This window comes from Tauraco erythrolophus, chromosome 26, assembly GCF_009769465.1.
Source record: "Tauraco erythrolophus isolate bTauEry1 chromosome 26, bTauEry1.pri, whole genome shotgun sequence".
In the NCBI taxonomy this organism is placed as follows: Eukaryota; Metazoa; Chordata; class Aves; order Musophagiformes; family Musophagidae; genus Tauraco; species Tauraco erythrolophus.
This window is the reverse complement of record NC_141490.1, coordinates 7,872,916-7,889,223: the sequence shown is the minus strand read 5'-3', so window position 1 is coordinate 7,889,223 and position 16,308 is coordinate 7,872,916. Positions and strand designations below refer to the sequence as shown.

General features: G+C 52.3%; 1 protein-coding gene across 1 annotated transcript; it reads left to right on the top strand.

Annotated features, from left to right (window-relative positions):
* The first annotated feature begins 379 nt into the window (after positions 1-379).
* Positions 380-12,315, top strand: FEZ1 (fasciculation and elongation protein zeta 1). Its single transcript, XM_086626800.1, is given in 10 exon segments — positions 380-654; positions 5,236-5,332; positions 6,453-6,548; positions 7,691-7,733; positions 7,736-7,903; positions 10,584-10,855; positions 11,169-11,249; positions 11,683-11,758; positions 12,196-12,261; positions 12,305-12,315. Coding segments are annotated over 10 exon segments (1,185 nt in total).
* The last annotated feature ends 3,993 nt before the right edge of the window (positions 12,316-16,308 follow it).

Below are 16,308 nucleotides of genomic sequence, written 5' to 3'. Positions count from 1 at the left end.
CACTGCTAAGATAGCGGTCTAGTGTAAGGACACTACTAACATACTACCAGTTTAGTAAAAAAGGTAGTGTTAGGATGCTTCTGACGTACTATCAGGGTGGCACTAATACACTTTTGGACCACTGTCAACACTTCGTTGCTATTACTGAAATGTTGCTAGTATAGTGTCACATTATTAGCATACTTCTGTGAAGAGAGTACTAAGCTGCTGTTGGGCTACTACTAGGATACTACAGAGAGACTGCTCATGCAGTAGGGCTTCAGCCAGCACGGCAGCAGCTAAGAGAATTGGGAGTCCTGGTGTTGTAACCTGTGAGTAGCCTGGTGCCTCACAAGTACCCTCTCCCTGCAGGTAAGGCGAGGTGTCGGTGTTGAGGAGGATGGAGGCGCCCCTGGTGAGCCTGGAGGAAGAGTTTGAGGAGGGGCCCGGGGACGATGAGGGGACCCCGCAACGCACTGCGGACTCGGCGCTGGCCGAGCTGGAGAGCTTCTCAGCTGAGATGATGAGCTTCAAGTCGATGGAGGACCTGGTGCAGGAGTTCGACGAGAAGCTCACCGTCTGCTTCCGCAACTACGATGCTGCCACCGAGGGTCTGGCCCCTGTGCGGGGGCGTCTCCAGGCACAGGAGGAGGAGGAGCGCCTCCAGGACGAGGAGTGAGTAAGGCCCCTCTACTCCTGGGGACACGTGCTTCCTTGCACACCTGCAAAATCCACCCCCCTCCTCAATGCAAAATGGCTTCCTGCACGGAAGCGTGGTCACGCAACACATCAAGGCAGTGGTGTAGTAAACTATGAGTAAGCCCCCTTACAGCCTGTGTGTCTCCTTGCACCCTCACGAGACTTCCATGACCAGCTCCCTGCATTGCAGCACGGTCATGCACCGTACCAGGAGTAGCGCTGTAGTATCCTGTGAGTAAAGACTTTCTCAGGGTCTGCATGCCACCTTGCACACTAGTAGGGTACACACCACGTGCAACTCATCGTGGGGTAGTCATGCAGCAGTGTGGAGTGGCTGTGTAGTATCCTATGAGTAGCTGTGTAGGATCCTATGAGTAGCTGTGTAGGATCCTATGAGTAGGCCACTCTTGGGCCCGTATGCCTCCTTGCATGGTCATGAGATACACCCCCCTCCCACAGCATGCAGACCAGCCTGCTCCCTTGCAGCGTGGTTGTGTAGCACATCAGAGTAGCAGTGTAGTATCCTACGAGTAACGTCTCTCTGGAGCCTGTTTCACCTCCTTGCGTGCTTGCAAGATCTCCACCACATGCAAACCATCCCCCTGCCTTGTGGCGTCATCATGTAGCACCTCGGAGTAGCTGTGTGGGATCCTTGGAGTAGCCTTGGAGCATCCTTGGAGTAGCCTTGGAGCATCCATGGAGTAGCTGTGTAGCATCCAATGAGGAGGTCCAGTGAGGTGCCTCATGTCACATGGCAGTGTACGTGAGGAGGGCCCCCGGGCACTGGTGAGTGTAAACCTTGAGTAAGGTGTGAGTAGGGCGTCGCCTCCTGCTTACAACACGCAAGCTCTGCACCAAGGGGCAAATCCCCCAACCCCCCCACAAACCGGCATCATTTCCCTTAAAACTGAAATTGTCATTAAAAACTAATTTTTTTTTGGTGCAAAACGCCCTTTTTTGGCCAAATTCGAGTATTTTTTCCGATGGTGTTTATACGTTAACGCCTTCCTAGTGGATTTTTTTGCGGCGTTTAATTGGGATTATTCCCAATTAAATTGCAATTCCCAATATTCATTTTTCACCATGCAAAACGGTGTTTTTCAACCCAAAAGCCCCCGAAATCTGTTGATTTGGGGTTTGATTTTTGGTGGTGTTCTTTTCAGGGCCAAATTGTTTTCCGTAATTGCCCAAATCGAGGGGTTTTCAGGGAAAAAAAACCCTCACATTTTGGCCCGGTGCCGGGAGCGCCGCGCTGTCGCCGGCAGCCGGCTCGCGGCGCCGCTTTGTGCCGCTTATTGTGTCTTTTTTGGGTCAGTTTGGGCAAAACAGGGCTTTTTTTTTTCCCTTTTTTTCTCCCTTTTCAATGAGCCCTGTGTCCATGGGTGGGGGATGGGCTGGGATCTTAAAGGCGCTGGATTTCCCGAATTATTAACCAATTCTTGCCATAATTAACCCAGGAATCTGCTGCGCGCCTGAGCCTGCAGGGTGCTGGCCCTTTAAGAGCGCCAAAAAAGCAAAATTTGAGGGGGAATAATAATTTTTTTTCCTTATTTGCTGCGTTTTTTTTAAAACCAGGAATGTAGAGGTTTTTTTTTTTTGGATGTGCGTGGTTGTATGCCTTAATTTGGGGATTTTGGGGGAAATAGGAGCAGGTGAGGTGGGAACCACGAGGGAAATACCCAAAATGAGCAGTTTGGGGATTGAGGGGGGGGCAGGTGGTTTTGGGGTGATTTAGGGGGAATCGGGATGCGCCTGGATGTGGCACCGTGTCGGACTGAAACCGCCGTTTCGGGGGGAAAATGGGTGGATTTGCCTTAATTAGGGGGAAATTTTCTAATTGCTTTTTGTGCCTTTTTCCCCATTTTTGACCTTTTTCCCCATTTATGACCCTTTTCCCCATTTTTGACCTTTTTCTTGGTTTTGACCCTTTTCTCCGTTTTTTGGCCTTTTTCCCAATGTCGCCACTTTTCAGCTCTTTTCTCCCGTTCCCCATTTTTAGTCTTTCTCCCTCTTTTCAACCTTTTTCTCCACTTTTCCACCTTTTCCCCCTTTTATTTCCCCATTTCCCCTTTTTTCCTTACATTTTCTCATTTTGCCCATTTCCTCTTTTTCCTTTTATCCCTTTTCCTGCTCATCCTATTCCCAATTTTCCCCCTTTTTTGCCCTTTTTTTCTCATCTTTTCGTTCTTTACTTCTTTTTTCTCCTCTTCTGTTTTCCCTTTTTCCCTCTTTTCTCCATTTCCTTTTTTCACTTTTTTACCTCCTTTTCCCCCATTTTTGCCTTCCTCCTTTTTTTCCCCCTTTTCTCCCCTTTCCTCCCATTTTCCCTCTTTTTTCACTTTTTCCTCTTTCCCCCTTTTATCCCCTTTTCCCATCTTTTTTCTTTTTTCCTTTTTCCCCTCTTTTCCCTCCGTTCCTCCTTTTCCCCCTTTTTCTCTTTTCCTCCCCTTCCCCTCTTTTTCCGCCTTCCCCCCCCTTTTCCTCTTTTCCCTCCTTTTTTCCCTTTTTTCTTCTTTCCTCTTTTCCCTCTTTTTCCTCTTTTTTCCTCTTTTCCCTCCCTGTTCCTCATTTTCTCCCTTTCCCCCTTCCCCCTCAATTTTTACCTTCCCCCCTTTCTCTCCTTTTTTCCTCTTTTTCTCACTTTTTTCACATTTTTCACCTTTTTTTCCCCATTTTTACCTCATTTTCTCCCCCATTTCCCCCTTTTTATCCTTTTGTTCCACCTCTCCTCCCCTGCGCACCTTTTTTTGAGGGGAAATTGGGCAAAATTGGTCCAACCCCGCAGGGGAGAATCAGCCATACGCGGAGGAGGGGGGGGCGGGGGGTCCAGGGCAGTTTTGGGGTGTTTTGCTGCATTTTGGGGTATCAGGGCTCTGTTTCGGGCTGGTTTGGGGCAGTTTTGGGGTGTTCTGGGGCAGGTTTGGGGTCGTTTCCTGGTGGTTTTTATTTTTGGAGGTTTTAGGGGGGTTCAGGGCATCACAGCTGTTTTTTTGGGGTGTTTCTGGGTGTTTTGGGGTGTATTTCAGAGCAGCATTTTTGGGTGTTCTGGGGCCATATTTTGGGATGATTTAGGCGAGTTTTGGGGTGTCTCAGGGCAGTTTTGGGGTATTTTGGGACAATTTTGGAATGTTTCAGGGCAGTTTGGGGATGTTTCAGGGCAATTTTGGGGTATTTCGGGACAATTTTGGGGTGTTTCAGGGCAGTTTTGGGGTGTTTCAGGGCAGTTTTGGGGTATTTCGGGACAATTTTGGGATGTTTCAGGGCAGTTTGGGGATGTTTCAGGGCAGTTTTGGGGTGTTTCAGGGCTGTTTCAAGGTGACCATTTGGGGTGTTTCAGGGTGGCATTTTTGGGGTGCTGTGACTGCATTTTGGGGCATTTCAGCATATTCCAGGGCAGCATTTTGGGGAGTTTTGGGGCATTTTTGTCATTGCAGAAGCGTTTGGAGTCTGGGCGTTTGGGGGATGTTCTGCATGACAGCAGTGTTTTGGGGTGTTTCTTTTGGGGTGTCAGGGCAGCTTTTTGAGGCATTTTAGGGTGTTTCTGGGCAATGTTTCAGAACAGCCTTTTGGGGTCTTTCCCCATGGCATTTTGGGGTGTCAGGGCAGTATTTTTGAGCATTTGAGAGCTTTTTGGGGTGGTTTTGAGCATTTTGAGGTGCTTTGAGGTGTTCTGGGGCAGTGTTTGGGGGCATTTTGGAGCATTTTGGGGCAGTGTTTCAGGACAGCATTTTAGGGTGTTTCTGAGTGTTCAAAGGTGGCATTCTGGGATGTTTTGGAGCACTTCAAAGTATTTCAGTTTTTGTTTGGGGTGGCATTTTGGGACATTTCAGGGTGACATTTCAGAGCATTGTGGCTTTTGGGGGTGTTTCGGGGTGATGTTTCAGGATGGCATTTGGGGGCATTTCAGGGCATCTTGGAGCTTTGAGACCTTGAGGGGCATTTTTGGGTGTTTCAGAAGAACGTTTGGGGACATTTTGAGGTGTTTGGGGGCCTTCAGAGGGTCTCGAGACTTTGGGGCAGAGTTTTAGGGTGGCACTTTGGGGTGCTTCTGAGGCTTTGGGGGCATTTCAGGATGTTTTGGGGCATTTCAGGGCGTCGTGGTGATGTTTTGGAGTGGCACTTTGGGGCATTTCAGGGTGGTGTTTGGGGGCATCTGGGGACCTCTTGGGACATTGCAGTGGCCTTTTGGGGGGTATTTTGATGGCACGGGTACAAAATGACGTTGAGGGGCATCTGAAGTGCTGGGGCAGTGTTTTGGGGTACTTTGGGGTATTTCAGGGCAGTGTTTCACGATGGTATTTTCAGAAGCTTTGGAGTCTTCTAGGCCATCATTTGGGGTCTTCTAGGGCAGCATTTGGAGTCTTTTAGGACATCATTTGGGGTGGTTTGGGATGTTTTGGGCATCGTGGTGGTGTTTTGGAATGTTAGGGGGCACTGCCAGGTGTTCGGGGCTGTATTTTGGGGTGTTTTGAGGCATTTTGGCGTACTGTTTTGGAATGGCTTTCTGGGAGGCAACGTTTTGGGATTGCCGTGAGCTCACCACCCACCTCTCTGCAGGGTCTGGGATGCTCTCACCGATGGCTTCGCCCCTCGGGGCTCCCCCCGGCCCTGGCTGCTCCCCGAGACTGAGGCCCCCAATGGCACCGACCCCCAGGTACAGCTGTGGCCCCTCCTTGGCTCCCCAAAACCTCCCTGTCCCTGCATGACTCCCTGGTGACACTTGACAGCTGTCAATCAGCCCCAGGGCTCAGCACCCATCAAAGCACTTCAAAGTGCCCAAGAATGGTATTTTTGGGGTGCCACAGCCCCGGTGTAGCAGGTGGGGTTATTTTCTGCTAAAAAGGTGAAATAACCTGTGAAAGGTGGTAAAAAAGGTGCCTCCCTGTCCAAAATCTCCATCCAACATCTCTATCCATCATCTTCCCATCCAGCATTCCCCTCTGACATCTCCCTGTCTAATGTCCCGTCCAATGTCTCCATCTGACCTCTTCCCCATACAGTGTCACCATCCAGCATCCAGCATCCCCATCGTCTCCATCCAGCATCTCCAACATCTCCCCATCCAATGTCACTGCCCAATATATTAATGAAAACATCTCTCCATCTCACTTCTCCATCCAACATACCTGTACTTCTCCTTGTCCAAATTCCAAGTCCTGTGTCTCCATCCAGCCACCCCCCATCCAACATCTCCATCCATCTCCTTGCAATACTTCCCCACCCAACACTTCCCTGTTCATCATCTCCCTCTCCAGTGTCTCCAGCATCCCCATCCAGTGTCCCTGTGCATAGTCCATATGCGAAGTCCCAGCCAACATCCCTGTCCAGCATTTTCCTGTCCAACATCTCCATCCATCTCTGTCCAGAGTCCCTGTCCAACTTCTTTCCATCCAATGTTCCCATCCAACGTCTCCATGCAATGCCCTCATCCAATATCTCCCCATGCAATATCTCTATCCATCTCTGTCCGGTGTCCCTGTCCAACTTCTTCTCATCCAGTGTTCCTGTCCAATGTTCCATCCAATGTCACCATCCAACATCTCCACCTAGTGCCCTCATCCAGTATCTCCCCATCCAACGTCTCCCTGTCCAACGTCCCCATCCATGTGTCCCTGTGTGAACCCCTCCATGCAGTGTGTCCCCCTGAGCTGTGGTTCTGTGGTGGCTCTCCCCGTGCCAGGGCCAGGGCCATGCCTGGGGCCATGCTGGGGCCACGCCTGTGCCGGGCCAGGCCCGCGGTGCCACCAAGGCCGCCCAGCCTGTGTCTCCTGCAGCTCTGCGAGAAGGAGGAGGAGGAGGAGGAGGAGCTCACTGAGAGGAGCGAGCAAGACTCGGGCATTAACGAGGAGCCGCTGCTGACAGCTGAGCAGGTACCCCTGCCCCATGGGCATCTGGGCACCTGCGTGTCCCCCAAGCCAGGCGTCGGCCACCCCCCTCCCAACGTGGCCTCAGCCCACCCCAGCCCTGTGGCCACGTGCGGGAAAGTTGCCTAAAAAAAATGGCCAACCCCCATTGTCTTGGGATGCAGGATGCAGGTTTGGATGCAGATGGAGGGGCAGGTTGTGGGTGCCCTGGTGGGATATAATAATAATGGGTACAAGCTTAGTCAGGGGAGATTCAGGTTGGATGTTAGGAAGTATTTCTTCTCTGAAAGGGTTGTCAGCCACTGGAATAGGCTGCCCAGGGAGGTGGCTGAGTCCCCATCCCTGGATGTGTTTAAGAATAGGGTGGATGAGCTACTTGAGGATATGGTTTAATGGGCATTAGGGACGGTTGGACTCGATGATCTCTGAGGTCTTTTCCAACCTAGAAATCTATGAATCTATGATATGGGTGCAGGTGGGAACGTGGGGTGTGGGTGCTGGAGGCAAATGGGTGGCACGGGGTGAAGGATGGAAACATGGAGGGGCAGCAGAGAGGTGGGATGCGGCTGGAGGATGCAGGTGCGGAGGTGGGATAAGATGTGGGATGGAGGGTGCAGGTGCCAGGTGCAGGGGATGGGTTCTAGGTGCTGGTTCCAGCTGCAGGGCACAGGTTTCAGATGCAGGGTGCCAGCTGCAGGGAGTGGGTTCCAGTTGCTGGTTCTAGATGCGGGGTGCAGGTTCCAGGTGCAGGTTCCATGTGCAGGGTGTGTGATGCAGATGCAGATTCCAGATGCGGGGTGCTGGTTCCAGATGCAGGGTGCATGTTCCAGGTGCAGGGTGCCAGTTTGAGCTGCAGGGCGCAGGTGCCAGATGCAGGGTGCCAGATGCAGGATGCAGGTTCCAGGTGCATGTTCCAGTGGCAGGTGCAGGGTGCAGGTGCCAGATGCAGGGTGCGGCTGCTGGATAGAGGGTGCAGGTGCAGGTGCACGATCCAGGACACAGGTTGAAGATGAAGGGAGCAGGTGGCAGATGTGGGTGCCGGAGATGGCCGCAGGGTGCAGGTGCAGGACGTAGCCGTGGGCTGCAGGGTGCAGATGGGAGAGGGAGGTGGGATGCGGGTGCAGGTGGAGGACACCGACGCCTGGCAGGTCATCGAGGAGCTGGAGGAGCTGATGCAGAGTTCGCCCGACCCGAGGCTGACCCTGACGGTGATGAGGAGGAAGAGGAGGAGGAGGAGGAGGAAGAGGAGGAGGAGGAAAATGAGGCTGATGGTGAAGGCGGTGGCGGGGGCACGGAGCCCATCCTGCTGCGTGAGCTGCGTGCGTTCTCCCCTGCCTTCAACAACAACTGCTCCCATGAAGGTAACGGCCAGCAAAACCTGGGCCAGTCACTTTTCGGGACGCGTTGCACGACGCTGCGGAGCGCTCGGCGTTTTGCAGGACGCACCGTGGTGTCGCGCACCGTCCGTTCTCCGTGCGCACCGAGCTTTCTGCAACGCTCGCCCAGCTTTTTGCAGAAAGCCCGTGCACACGTTGCGTTTCACTGTTTGCACCCTGTGCTTTGGGAAGTGCCCTGCACGGTGCATGTTGCTAACTGCAGCATGCATTTTGCGGAGCATTTTGCTCCCCTGATTGCACCAGTTGCCACTATCTGTGCTGGGCACCGTGCATTTTCCTAAATCCGTGGAAAATCTGGTGGTGGTTTTCACTTGCCACGTTACAAGAGCACCGTGCTGCTGAGCGCCCCACGCAGCGCGCATTTAACTGATTGCAGCGTGCACCAGGCTTCCCACCAATGGCACGGTGCATGCCGCTAATCGCCCCAGGCATTTTGCTAATTGCTCTGTGCACTCCCCTAATTGCACCGGGCATTTCATTTGTTGCACCGTGCATGTCGCTAATCGCACCGGGCAACTCTGCAGTTGCTGGGCATTCCAGTAATTGCACACTGTGTTTGTTTTTTGGTGTTCCCCGTGCGTCTCTTTGATCACCTGGTGCATTTTAACAGTTGCAGTGTGCATGTCACTAATTGCACCGTGCGTTTCATTGATTGCACTGTGCATTTCACTAATTGCCCTGGGAATTTCACTAAATGCAGCCCGCGTGTTCGCTTGCACCGTGCATGTCACCAGTTGCACAGACGTGTCACAAATTCCCCCAGCCGTGCCAGTAATTGCATTGTGCATATCACTAATTGCGCCAGGCCTGGTGCTAATTGCACCAGGTGTTTCACTCCTGCACTGTGCATTTTGCTGATTGCTCCAGGCACGTCACTGGTTGTGTCAGGCGTGTTACTAATTGCACCAGGAATGACACTGACTGCACCAGACCTTGCTAATTGCACTGGGCGTGCTGGTAATTGTCCTGGGCAGTTCCCCCGTTGCACCGTGCATTGCACTTACTGCACTGGGCGTTTCACCAGTTGCACCGGGCATCAGCCTGCTAATTGCCCCCTGTATCTTAATAATTGCAGTGTGCATCTCACTAATTACGTCACGCCATTTTGCAAACCTCAGGGTGTGTTTCCTTCATTGCCACTAGTTGCACGGTGTATGTCACTAGTTGCACCAGGAATTTCATTTATCACACTGTGCATTTCACTAATTGGACCCCGCTAATCACCCCTGCACCTTAATCATTGTGCTGGGTGTCTTCCTATTTGCATGATGCATTTTGCAAACTTCAGCATGTGTTAGCTGATTGCACCAGGTGTTTCCCTAGTTGCAGTCTGCATTGCACTTAAGTGCCTCACTGGTTGCACTGGGCAGCCTGCTGATTGCCTTGTGCATCTTAATAATTGCAGCCTGCTTTGCACTAATTGCACGAAGCGTTTTGCAGACTTTAGTGTGTGCATTTTCCTAATTGCACCATGCACATCAGGGATTGCACCGGGCTTTTGAGTAATTGCTCCAGGCATGTCACTGGTTGCACTAGACATTTCATTTATTGCACTGAGCATTGCACTTGCTGCACCGGGCATTGCACTGTGCATTGCACTTACTGCACTGGGTGTTTAATTTATTGCACTGTGCATTGCACTTATTGCACTGGGCATTGCACTTACTGCACCAGGCATTTATTTATTCCATTGTGCATTGCATGTATTGCACTGGACATTTAATTGATTGCTCTCTGCATTGTACTTAACCACACCAGGCAGTTTATTTACTGCACTGTGCAATGCATTTACTGCACCGGGCATTGCACTTGCTGCACTGGGCATTGCACTTGTTGCACCAGGTGTTTAATTTATTGCACTGTGCATTGCACTTACTGCACCAGGCATTGCACTGATTGCACTGGGCATTGCACTTGCTGCACCAGGCATTGCACTGATTGCACTGGGCATTGCACTTGCTGCACTGTGCATTACACTTATTGCACCAGGTGTTTAATTTATTGCACTGTGCATTGCACTTATTGCATTGGGTGTTTAATTTATTGCACTGTGCATTGCACTTACTGCACCAGGCATTGCACTGATTGCACTGGGCATTGCACTTGCTGCACCGGGCATTGCACTGTGCATTGCATTTACTGCACTGGGTGTTTAATTTATTGCACTGTGCATTGCACTTACTGCAGCAGGCATTGCACTTGCTGCACTGTGCATTACACTTATTGCATTGGGTGTTTAATTTATTGCACTGTGCATTGCACTTACTGCAGCAGGCATTGCACTGTGCATTGCACTTGCTGCACCGGGCATTGCACTGTGCATTGCATTTACTGCACTGGGTGTTTAGTTTATTGCACTGTGCATTGCACTTACTGCAGCAGGCATTGCACTTGCTGCACTGTGCATTACACTTATTGCACCAGGTGTTTAATTTATTGCACTGGGCATTGCACTTGCTGCACCGGGCCTTGCACTGATTGCACTGGGCATTGCAATTGCTGCACCGGGCATTGCACTTACTGCACCCAGCGTTTCACCAGTTGCACCGGGTGGCCCACTAATCGCCCCGTGCATCCTAATAATTGCACCTCGCCATGCCCCCGTGGGCGCTCGCCCGTCTCTGACCGCGGTGCCCGGCGGCAGGGCTGGGGCGGCTGTCGGCGCGGGAGCTGGCGGCGGCGGCGGGGCGCGCGGAGGCGGCGAGCCGGGCGCTGTCGGCGGAGCTGGTGGCGCAGCTGGCGCGGCGGGACGAGCTGGCGTTCGAGAAGGAGGTGAAGACGGCGTTCATCGGGGCGCTGCTGGCCGTGCAGGGCGAGCAGCGGGAGCAGCGGGAGGCCGCCCGGCGGCGCCGTCGCGACAGGGGGCTGAGCCTGCAGGGGGGGCGTCCCGAGCGTGGGAACCACATGCCCCGGAAGGTGGGGGCCACCGCGGCCACGGAGACTTGGGGGTGGGGGGGACTTGGGGTGCGGGGAGGGGAGAGGGAGGGATGTGGGGGGGCAGGGGGACGTGGGACGGGGGATGCGGGGTGGGGGGACGGGGGTTCAGGGATGGGTGGTGGGATGGGGCAGAGGGATGTGGGATTGAGGGCTGAGGGATGGGGGGACCTGGGGTCAGAGGGAGGGGGTCATGGGGGGCACACGGAGCCGGGGGGGGTGCTGGTGCCAAGGGAGGTGCCAGGGGCGGTGTCCGTGTCCCCGGGAGGTGACGGGGCGACACGTGTGTCCCCAGCGCTTCAGCATGGAGGGCATCTCCAGCATCCTGCACTCCGGCCTGCGCCAGACCTTCGGCCCCGCCGCCACCGAGAAGCAGGTGCCCTTTTCTCCTTTTTCCCCCCAAAATTGCCCAAACTCATCCCCTTTCACCTCCCTCCCCTTCCCCTGCATCCCCCCAAAACCCCCTTTTAAAATTATTTCTTCAGATCTTTTCAAACTGTTTTACAACCCGCACTCCATTGCCCGTGTCGTGCTAAGCCACTTTGCAAAAAACCCCGCTTTTCACCCCAAAAAAGAAAACTGAGCAGCAGTTTGAGTTTGGGTGGGTTTGGCCGCCTGCAACTCGTTTAAATTAATTAATTTAATTCAGTTCCCTCCATCAAAATACCTGCAAATTAAAGGCGGGCGCAGGGAAATTGCGGCTTGGGGCGATTTGGGGCAGGATGGGGGGAAAAAAAAACCTAGAAAAAAGTGGCTTTTTGTGCCACATGGGTGTTTTGGTTTTTTTTTTTTTGTTTTTTTTTTTTCAGTACCTGAACACGGTGATTCCCTACGAGAAGAAAGGGTCGCCACCCTCCGTGGAGGACCTGCAGATGCTCACCAACAGTGAGTGTTCGTCGGGTGCTGGGATGGGGGGGCTCGTTGCAACGCAGCCAGTTTGGGCTGCAATCCCCCTTTTTCCTGCTTTTTTTCCTGTTGCAATCGGAGATGGAATCGCCTCATTTCAACGAAGCCCCTTTCTTTTTTGGGGGGGAACCCCTGTTTTGCATCACGGCGGCACCGCTGGTTTGCAGCAAACCACCTCACGCCCCCCCTCCCCCCCCCCTCATTTGCACCCTACACCAGCGCCAATTTGGGGATCAAACACCCCACGGACCAGCTGGCTAGGGAGTGAAGGTGCTTGGTTTGGATGCTGTCAGGCCTGGTGCATTGTGGGAAACTCTGGCAGCGTCTCTCCGGTGACCATGAGGCGGGTTTTTGGGGGAAAAAGGACATTTTGGGGGCTGTGGGGCTGGGCTTACTGGCTCTGTTGCCCCTTGCAGTCCTGTTTGCCATGAAGGAGGGGAACGAGAAGGTGCCCACGCTGCTCACGGACTACATCCTCAAAGGTATCCGCACCCCCCGTGCATCCCTCGTGCATCCTTTGTGCAGCTCCTGCATAGCCCTTGTGCCTCCAAGCATCCACCATGGATCCCTCTGCATCCTTCATGCATCTCCTGTGCATCCTTGAGCATCCCTTGAGCATCTCCTGTGCATCCTTCATGCATCTCCTGTGCATCCTTGAGCATCTCCCGTGTGCATCTTGTGTGCATCTCTCATGCATTCTCTGTGCATCCTCCATGCATCTCCTGTGCATCCTCCATGCATCTCCTGTGCATCCTTCATGCATCCCCTGAGCATCCTTGTGCACATCCATCCCTTGTATCCTTCGTGCATCCCTTGCCGATCCCTTGTGCACCTCCATGCATCCCCTATGCATCTCCGGTGCATCCTCCGTGCATCCTCTCTGAATCCCGGGTATATCTCCAGCACATCCCTTGTGCATCCTTTGTGCAGGCCTCGTGCCTCCTCACACGCCTTTGTAGATCGCTGTGCATCCTCCCTCCACCTCCCTTGCACCGTTACATGGCACATCTGCTTCCTTCGTGCAGCCTCATGCTCCTCCTCATGCACCGTCGTGCATCCCTGCTGTGCATCCCTCATGCATCCTCCCTGAGTCTCCTGGGCACCCCTCGTGCATCACCTGGGCATCCTTGTACATCTCTTGTGCAGCCTCCTGCATCCTTGGGCATTTCTCATGCACCGTCATGCATGCCTCCTGCCTTCCTCGTGCATCCCTTCCGCGTTCCTCCGGCATCCTCTCTGCATTTGCAGCCAGTGGGCAGCACTCATGCATCCTGTGCATCCTTGTGCACCCGTGTGCCCTCGTGCATGCTCATGCATCCTTTCTGCATGCTCATGAACCCTTGTGCACGCGTGCACACTCGTGCCTCCCTGTGCATACTCATGTACCCTCATCCATCCCCCTTACACCCTCGTGCCTCATCGTGCACCCTCATGCATCATTTTGCACAGTCTTGTGTATCCCAGTGAATGCCTGCACACTCTCCCAGTGCAAGCCTGTGCAGTGTTGTGCACCCTCGTGCATCATTGTGTGTGCTCATGCATCATTGTGCAGCCTCGTGTATGCTCGTGCATCATCATCCAGCCTCGTGCATCCCTGTGCACGCTTGTGCATCCCCGTGCACACTTGTGCATCATTGTGCATCCCCGGGCATGCTCACGCATCATTGTCCATCCTTGTGCATAAACCTGCATCCCTGTGCATGCTTATGCATCATTATCCATCCTCGTGCATCATAATGCATCCTCGTGCATCCCTGTGCACGCTTGTGCATCATTGTGCATCCCTGGGCATGCTCATGCATCATTGTCCATCCTTGTGCATCATAATGCATCCTCATCCATCCTTGTGCACGCTTGTACATCCTCGTGCATCCCCATGCATGCTCATGCATCATTGTCCATCCTTGTGCATCATCATGCATCCCTGTGCACGCTCGTGCGCGCTCATGCATCATCATCCATCCTCGTGCATTGTAACGCATCCTTGTGCTTCCCTGTGCACGCTTGTGCATCATTGTGCATCCCCTTGCACACTCGGGCATCCTCGTGCACGCTTGTGCATCCTCATGCATCCTCGTGCATCACTGCACATCCACGTGCATCCTGGTGCACGCTCGTGCGCGCCGGTGCACACCCCCAACCTCTCTCTTTGCAGTGCTCTGCCCAACCTGATGTGGCGCTGCCCTTGCGCCCCACCCCCACCCCGGCGCCCCCCGAAAACGGGGCCAAACCCGAAGAAAATGGGTCGCCCGCGGCGCCCACCCGCCCCGTTCCCCCCTGCACCCCCTCCACCCCCCCCCCCCCCACCTTTGCACAGCTGGGAAATAAATAATTCGTTTCATTAATTAAGCAACCGGCCTCCGGCGTCTTCATCGTCGTCGTTTTGCAGCTTTTTGATGGAAAAAATGCACTTTTTGGGGGTGGAAAAGACCAACGAGGGCGAATATTCAGCAGCTTATAAAACATGCAGGTGTGGGGGTCTGTGGGTGCCGGGCGCTCGGAGCCGGCGGCAGCTGCCGCGACCCAGGGGGTAAAATTTGGCCATAAATTCCATTTTGGGGGATTTTTCTCATTTTCAGCTGTTCCGTAGCCTCATTTTCTGCTAAAAGTTGAGCAAAAATCACCTTTTGCCCCCCGAAAATCAGCCCATTCATTAGCAATTAGGGAATGGGGGAGCTTCCATTTTGGGGAGAATGACTCAGTTTTGGGGTTATGTACTCATTTGGGGGATCAGTCATGAATTTGGGGCTCATTGCTCATTTTTGGAGAGTGTCATCCGTTTCGGGGGCAAATTCTGTCATTTTGGGGGAGATTTATCCATTTTTGCGAGCATCACTTTTGGGGAAGAGTCACTCATTTTCAGGAGAGCATCATTTTGGGGGAACATCCCCCGTTTTGGGGAGTATTGCCCATTTTGGGAGAGAATTTCCCATTTTGGGAAGAATTGCTCATTTTGGGGAAGATTTGCTCATTTTTGGAGGATAAACTCATGTTGGGGTGTGCATCCCACGTTTTGGGGGAGAATCACTCATTTTTGGAGACTATAACTCATTTTGGGGTGAGCATCATTCATTTTTGGGGGGAATCACTCATTTTTGGAGAATGGAACTCAGGGTGGACATCACACATTTTGGGGGAGAATCAGTCATTTTGGGATGATACAACTCATTTTGGGGTGAACATCACACATTTTGGGGGAAATTATTTTTGGAGGATATAACATTTTGGGGTGAGTATCACTCATTTTAGGGCAGAATCCCTCATTTTTGGACAATATAACTCATTTTAGGTTGAGCATCACGCATTTTGGGGGAAAATTCTCTCGTTTTTGGACAATGTAACTCATTTTAGGGTGAGCAGGAAGAAGCTGCCAATAAAACAGAGCTGCAAACCTCATCTCGTAGCACTTTATAATAAATGGCCATGAATTAATCCTAAATTACAACGAATTCTTTATGAAATTACAGATTACATTCACGCCAGATCAGTATCGAAAAATAGGCTTTTCTGCCCATTGCATCACTCCTGGGTTGGTTTTCCCCCCCTACCCCCTTTGTGGATTTTTTTTTTTCCCCAACTCCTCAAGAGCCAAAAAAATTTCAGGACAAAACTAGCAAAAAAAAGAAAAATAAATTATCCTTCTTACAGAAACCTGCATTTACAGGAGGAACCTGCAGAAGAAAATTCCTTTATTATTTTTTTTGCCCCGCATCCCTCGGGTTTGCTTTTGCATTCCCCCCCCCCCCCCCCCCATTTTTTCACCCTTTTGCTAGCATTTTTTAAAAAAACAACCCAAAATACGTTGTTTTTTTCAGAATCGCCCTCCCTCCCATGGCTTTTTTGGGGTAAAACCCCCATTTTCCCACATGGGTGGACAATATCAGGGAGAAACCATCTTTTCCAGCAACAATATTGAATTTCCTTCCACCCGGGCGAACCTTGGGGGGGTCGCTTTAATTTTGGGTCAAAATCTGCATTTTTTTAAAAAAAAAGCTCTTCTTTTTCCCCCATTTTTTCCTGACTCGGTGCCAAAACACCCTGGGAAAGTCTCACTCCCGGCAGCCTTCGCCCCAACTCTGCGTCCAGTCTCAGCCCTTAAGGACGAGGATGGGGTTGGGTTTTTCTCCTTCCAGATTCCATGGGGGTTTCAGCCCATAAATTAAAGGATTTGGGGAATTTCCTCCTTTTCCAGAAAGTTGTGTCCAGAGTCACCAAATGGCCGTAGCATCGGTGTCAAAACGGGGAGGTTTGGGCAATCTAGTGGGTCAGGAGCATGAAACCCTCCTCAGATCCGTCCTGAAGCAGAATTTGCACTCGCCGATAGGTTTTTCCCCACCACGTGCCCATATTTATGCCTCTGAATCATCTTTTTGGGGGAAACACCCAAAAAGCGTCAGTCCTGGGGTTGATTGGTTGGATTTTATTTTTTTTTGCACCAAGAAATCCAAGAGATGGAAGCGGTTGGCCCACGGTGAAAACCCGCTGTCGCCCAACAGCCTCCGAGCGTCGCGTGGGGAAAACAGCTTCCC